General features: G+C 34.3%; 1 protein-coding gene across 1 annotated transcript; it reads left to right on the forward strand.

The window, feature by feature from the left end:
- Window positions 1–2,104: 2,104 nt before the first annotated feature.
- Window positions 2,105–6,718, forward strand: LOC132286086 (squalene monooxygenase SE1-like). The gene is made up of 8 exons (XM_059788354.1): window positions 2,105–2,341; window positions 3,486–3,597; window positions 3,802–3,976; window positions 4,581–4,749; window positions 4,981–5,199; window positions 5,570–5,845; window positions 6,095–6,373; window positions 6,526–6,718. Exons 1-8 carry the CDS (start codon window positions 2,105–2,107, stop codon window positions 6,628–6,630), a joined length of 1,572 nt encoding a protein of 523 aa, XP_059644337.1. The 3' UTR covers window positions 6,631–6,718.
- The last annotated feature ends 350 nt before the right edge of the window (window positions 6,719–7,068 follow it).

A 7,068-nucleotide genomic window follows, 5' to 3' on the forward strand; every position in this document is an offset into this window, starting at 1 on the left:
TATAATAAAATCAGAAGAAACTATTAATTTTGAAAAATCAGAAGAAACTTTTAGAGTTGTGTGATAAATTGTGAAATTTTTGTCTAACAAAGAATTGCGTTTGGATACTATATAAATAGAGAAGAATTTGGGTAGAGTGAGAAAAAAAGAAGTATGGGGCTGAAATAGTAAATTTTGTAGGGAGAGAAGAGTTTATGTAATCTGCGTCGTCTGTTGTCTTAATAGGCAAAAAGTGAGCCGTCTTGCTCATGTACCCGTAGCTCGGGAAAAACAGAGTGAATGAGTGAAAAAAAAGACTGAATATATATTGTTCAATGTGGTCTGGTTTAAGGACCAGGACCAAAGTAGTATGGAACAATAGGCAAATGAAAAAAATAAAAAATAAAAAGAACTTCAACCAATCTGATTTTTTTTTGACCAAGTGCTTACTTGACACAAGCTCACCTAATGTCAACTATACAGTTGTTCAATGATTTGTTTACTAGTGTCTTAATTTGGGGATTGTTTTTCTTTCTTTTGTCCATTTGTCAATTCAACCTTTCACTGCCTCTGGTTTGCTTCCCCTGTTTTTGAAAACCTTGAAAGTATGTTTATTGATGATTATTTTAATATATGTTAAGCCCAAATAATCAACTTATTAATAGTATGATTAAGCAAATTTTTTTTTATTATTTTTTTTTTGTTAATAAGTCACCAATACTATATGACATGTACACCTGAAAAGAGGTTTTTGTTGTAGATTATATTAATAAACTCCTCCCATTACCATATTGATAGGCATTATAAGTTTCACAACACCCGGTAAATTCATGGACCACTATATTTTTAGAGATTACCTATTCAAATTTGATATGGGCCAAATATAAATAAGTGTTTGTAAAACTATTTATAAAATAAAATAAAATATTAAAAAAGTATGAAACACCACAATTAATTTGGTATAAATTTATATAACTACTTAGGTAAAGAATTGATTATAATGTATTTCCAAACGTTGACTTGACCTTACCTTCTTCAAAGTGTTCAAGCCACCACTAATGCACTTATTCTGTAATTTATGACTATTTATATGAAACTTGTTTTCTAATTTGTTTATCACCCCCAGTTTCTTTCCCATGGTTTTCTTTTTGTCTTGTTTTATGCCCCAAAGGACCAAATTATATTGACCAATCCAATTCTAAAATGATTATTTTCTCCAGCGCAATCTTTTGACTAAACAATTAATTATTCAAACATACAAATTTTATAAAGATAATTTTCAAAATTGCCTTCTGCAGATAACATTAAGAGTATATCAGTGAAGGGCAGCGAGTGTAATTTTTCCTAGAAAAAAAAAAAAAAATGATAGTTACAAGTATTATAAAATCAGAAGAAACTATTAATTTTGAAAAATATAGTGAATCAATAGTGCTTAACTATTTTTTTTTTTTTTCAAGGCTTATTAAATGTTGTAATTACTCTGTTATCATGTTTTTTTTTTTTTTTATTGTTTTTTTTTATGTGGTTGATCCTCACTGAATTAAAACTCTACATATAAATTATTCTGAATCATGCTTACATAATAAGAAATTAATTATACCCAATACAAATTCTCAAGAATTAGGTTGAATTGCGTTTACTAGGAATCAAAACATGAGTCAAAAAATATATTCAGTTAATAAATAAACGTTTATTATTCAATATTAAAATTGTTTATTTTGAATATACGGAATAAAAAAATCAACGAGCTTGTGGTCTATTGGTTTTGAATTCTTACCTCTCAAAGAGAGGTCAGGAGTTCAAATCTTTGTAGACGCAATTGTGTAAAATAATTTTCATTGTTATTTATTTTTATCACTTATTTTGTGAAAAATGGGTAACAAGTCAACCTTAATTTTTATTATTTTTTATGTAAATGAAGTTGGTTGAAAATTGACTCTTTCAAAAATAATAAAAAATACACAGCGGGCATTGATGAATATTTGTACCACACTAAATTGTCACATTACCATTTTATTTTTTTGGCCAAGAGAGAGAGAGTGGTGATGTCTATAAAATGCGCCATTCAAGTTGAAACATTCACTCGGCCATTGTGAACTCGCAAGAGAAACAAGGATCAATGAAGATGATTGATCAGTATGTTTTGGAATTGGCCATTGCTTCTTTAGTTGGCTTTGTTCTGCTTTACATTTTACAACGAAAGAGAAAGAACAAGAGAGCTTCAATGAATTTTCAACGACATGACGAACGCATCTACCACTCTGAAAATGGTGAATGTCGGCCGGAGGACACTGCAAGAACCGATGTCATCGTTGTCGGCGCCGGCGTTGTTGGTTCTGCTCTCGCTTATTCGCTTGCCAAAGTAACTCTCTCTCTCTCTCTCTCTCTACTTAACTGAATTTTGAAATTTAGTGTTGGATTTATCAAGATTTTAGGTGGGTGGCTCAATCATGTATGTATATGTGCTAATATGTGCATATTATATGAGTTGCATTCTCATTTTTGATGGATGAATATGGCAATTGTTGTTAAAGATTTTATGATTATATAAAAATGCATAATGAGTTGTTCATTTTAAGGTTCTCAATTGTTGTATGTGCGAAATTTGATAGTATAATTATTAATTGCTGGGGTTCTAACTGTTGTGAAATTTAGAAAATAGATCAAACACACAAAAAAATAGACAGACTTTACTTGGTTCGCCAAAAAACTAGAGTTATGTTCACTGGTTGCAAGGATTTCACTGTCTTCACAAAAAGGGTGTGCTAGGACAACATAACAAATGCAGAATATACAAAGATACTCCCCAAAAATTTCGGGTTGGGGGCAAGCCCCGAACCCCCACCTTCGGGCAAGGGGGCGTTGCCTCCCACAAACCCCATCAAACTTTCCGCCAAGTTGGGCTAAGAAGTTGGGCTCCACACTACCCATTACCAACAGTGCCCCTTTTTAGGTTCTATTATGTTCTCATAAATTCATTGAACTGTAATGGAAACTGTCTAAAGACTTGCACAATTCATTTGCCCTAAGTTTTAGCATTTTAGGATATCCAGCGCCCATTATTATTATTCCACTTTTATTGCTGGCGTAGTCCTTTTATTCAATTAGTCTGAATTCAAACCCTTAAATATGGATCAACTGCACATACATTCGAGTTGTAGTCAATCTCATAACCATAATTTAAATCTTTCATAAATGGCTTTATTTTGGGTGGTGATTAATTTTGAAAGCTTTAACATGTGAATTATCTCGGGAAGGGAATCTCTCTCTAGCTTTTGTTGTTGTCATTAAATTTTTTCTAAGTAGTTGACCATTTAGGGGCGAGTAAACATTCACAGTATCTGGTATATATGACCATCAGTTCTAAATGTAATCCCAGAAGATGGGTGGAATCAAAGCTAGGAAAGCATTATGATCAGCCTTGTTCTGATTATGGTCTATTTCATTTTTGCCCTGTTGATTTTCTCTTTGTAATATGTAACTTTTCCTTCTATTAAATGTTTAAGGATGGACGCCGCGTGCATGTGATTGAGAAAGACTTGACAGAACCTGACAGGATTGTTGGTGAATTGCTACAGCCCGGGGGTTATCTGAAACTAATTGAGTTGGGTCTTGAGGGTAAGAAAACTGTTGTGAAATGAACCTTATATTTGATAATGGCAACTTTATGAAGTGAAATATTTGAACTACTGTAGTTAATTTGTTACATATAGTTTCAATTTCATACCAAACTAGTTGATATCATATATGAATTTATTAGCTTACTCCTTCTCTTCGAATTATACATTGGTTTGATACACAAAGTCATGTATATTGCTGCAGACTCTGTGAATGAAATTGATGCTCAACGAGTGTATGGATATGCTCTTTTCAAGGACGGAGAAAATACTAGAATGTCATACCCCTTGGAAAAATTTCATTCAGATGTGGCTGGGAGAAGCTTTCACCACGGGCGTTTCATACGACGGATGAGGGAAAAAGCTGCTACTCTTTCCAAGTATCTTCTCTTCCCCTTCAAGGATGCTCCTTTCACTAAATTAATTGTATTATATCCGTCCAACAATAGGCCATAAGTCTATAACTACGTATTCTATGTTTCTGATAAATTTGGAGTTCCACGCAAACCTTATCCAAGCTTTAGTACTCCAATCTTCTTTAAAATACTGCAAGTTCTGGCTGTCAAGTATTGCCAGTGTGTTTGGTCAAAAAAAGTTATTTTGTTTAATCTATTGGTATCCTGCTTCACACATTGATTTTGTTTTAGGGAATTATGTACATTTAAAGCTTCAACACTTTCACTTCTTAGTAGCTCACTGGTACAATTTCTCTTTGGCTTGCCACTATCTCTAAATTAACTGTGAATTTCATTTAGCTTTAAAAAATAAAAAATTAAAAAATAGGACTCCAAAGCTATTGCATTGAGAGGCAGGGCTTACCGGTACAATAAAGCAAGCACTTGATATTGACATGAGGCTGCCTCTTTTCAATGTTGGAAGCGAATGTTGCGTGAACCTGTTCCTTGCTTTGTTTGATTCCTTAGGCACATAATACGAGCTAATGGAAAAGCTAATTCATGTTCCTGTTTTTTATTTTGTGTTCAGTGTAAGACTAGAGCAAGGCACAGTGACATCTCTGCTTGAAGACGATGGGACCATCAAAGGGGTGCAATACAAGACTAAGACCGGTCAGGAAATGACCGCACATGCTCCTCTAACAATTGTTTGTGATGGTTGTTTTTCAAATTTGCGGCGCTCTCTTTGCAAACCAAAGGTGAAGCTGCCATCTTGATCTTCTCACAACAACATGATTTGTTTACTCACTCTAGTCAGCCCTATGAAATAGAATTTATTGGATAAGCTATTACTATGTTCTGTTGTTGCTTATATGGAAGTCATTCAAATTTGTCTGAACCATATATTCTGCTGCAAATTTTTAAGCATGCATAGTGTTCCGTTTTCCTTTTTTTGTATGAGACGAACATAATGGTGTTACATTCTACAGGTTGATGTGCCCTCTTGTTTTGTTGGTTTGGTCTTGGAGAATTGTCAACTTCCATATGCAAATCATGGGCATGTTATTCTAGCAGACCCTTCCCCCATCTTGTTTTATCCTATTAGTAGCACCGAGATTCGCTGTTTAGTTGATGTACCCGGACAGAAGGTACCTTCCATTTCTAATGGTGAAATGGCTCATCATTTGAAAACTAAGGTGGCTCCCCAGGTATCTATAATTTGCTCAATCTATTAACTTACCTCTTGTTTTGCTTTGACCATGATGCGCGTTTATTCTTCATCAAGGATTCCGGGGCATCAAAGGAAATTTAACCCATTCTACCTTATTCCTATCTTGTTTTACAATGGATACGTTTGCTTGAAAACTTGAATTTTAGGTTTTCATGAAGCCATCAAATTTCATTTATTTCAAATAACTTTTGGTGATTTGGGAATGACTTTAATTCACATAATGATCATGTTCACTCTTCAATCGTCTTCTGTATTTTGTTTACCATTAATTCTTTCATTTGTTCCTCTCATCCCTGGATTAAAGTGCGTTGATATCAATGTCTGAGCAAAGGATTTATGTATTTCAGATTCCCCCTCAACTATATAGTGCCTTTATATCAGCAATTGACAAAGGAAACATAAGAACAATGCTCAATAGAACTATGCCAGCTGCTCCATGTCCCACTCCTGGTGCCCTATTGATGGGGGATGCATTTAACATGCGGCATCCTTTAACGGGAGGAGGAATGACTGTAGCTTTATCAGATATTGTTTTACTGCGGGATCTTCTTAGACCTCTGCGCGATCTAAATGATGCATCTGCCTTGTGCAAATATCTTGAATCTTTTTACACGTTGCGTAAGGTATGCATCTTATATACATTCCCCTTGTGATATTGTCCTAGTTCATTTTCCATCGTACATCTGATTATATGTCCAGATTTTATGGTATTATTTATGGAAGTAAAAAATATGAGCATTTGTATGGACTAGCTATACACATGAAATTAACAAGGAGGTTGTTTAATAAATGGACAGTGTGGCTAATGAAGCCTTATTTCAACAAAGATGGTAAAATCATAAAGTTACTAAATGGAATGGTACTGTTTGCAGCCTGTGGCATCTACAATAAACACATTGGCAGGTGCTCTGTACAAGGTTTTTTGTGCATCACCAGACCTAGCAAGGAAGGAAATGCGCCAAGCATGTTTCGATTATTTGAGCATTGGAGGCATTTTCTCAAATGGACCAATAGCTTTACTCTCCGGTCTAAATCCTCGCCCATTGAGCTTGGTTTTGCATTTCTTTGCCGTGGCTGTCTATGGTGTTGGGCGCTTGTTACTTCCATTCCCTTCTCCCAATCGCATGTGGCTTGGCGCCAGATTAATATCAGTGAGCATATCTTCTTTTTGCATAACTATACTTATAATTCCTGAATTTATTTGCCAATAATATTTTCTTTTCATTTGCATATCCTTTTCTTATTTTAAAAGATCAAAAGTATCTGATGTACGCATATCTTACTTGTCATTTATTTTCCTCAGGGTGCAGCATGCATCATTTTCCCCATTATTAAGGCTGAAGGAGTGAGGCAGATGTTCTTCCCCATAATTGTTCCAGCATATTATAGAGCTGCTCCAACAAATTAACATTATCGGAACATTTTATTTCACTCTTTTGGCTGTATGATTGATTGTTTTTGTCTTTCAAAAGCTAGCTTGTATTAGTAGATCCAGCTGCGATTAGGATTAGGATATATATATATATATATATTGTGCCGTGTAGTATTTACTGCAGATTGCTTGGTTTTGTTTTTGAATTGGGAACAAAATTCCCTTTGTAGTTGTACACAATATATTTTCAACAAAATAAACAATTCATTCCTCTCCATCTTATCTTTGATAGAAACATTACCAGCAAAGGTAGGAAAATGACTGCCAAATTTATTTCTGTTCATTTTTTGGTTAGTGAATGATTTCATTAGCAAACCATACACAAAGGAACAACACTGCAAGTCTGCAAGCCACAAAACAAGAATGATTAAAATGTAAAACAACACAGTAACATCTTCTTGATGACACATTGAA

Source organism: Cornus florida, unplaced genomic scaffold (genome assembly GCF_030987335.1).
Source record: "Cornus florida cultivar Cherokee Brave unplaced genomic scaffold, ASM3098733v1 CherokeeBrave_3.0.0_Hap2_Chr02, whole genome shotgun sequence".
Taxonomy (NCBI): Eukaryota; Viridiplantae; Streptophyta; class Magnoliopsida; order Cornales; family Cornaceae; genus Cornus; species Cornus florida.

Coding starts and splice junctions, on each gene's coding strand:
- LOC132286086 (XM_059788354.1), top strand. CDS start 2,105: ATGATTGATCAGTATGTTTTGGAATTGGCCATTGCTTCTTTAGTTGGC. Junction 2,342..3,485: donor TCGCTTATTCGCTTGCCAAA/GTAACTCTCTCT, acceptor TAAATGTTTAAG/GATGGACGCCGCGTGCATGT. Junction 5,846..6,094: donor CTTTTTACACGTTGCGTAAG/GTATGCATCTTA, acceptor TACTGTTTGCAG/CCTGTGGCATCTACAATAAA.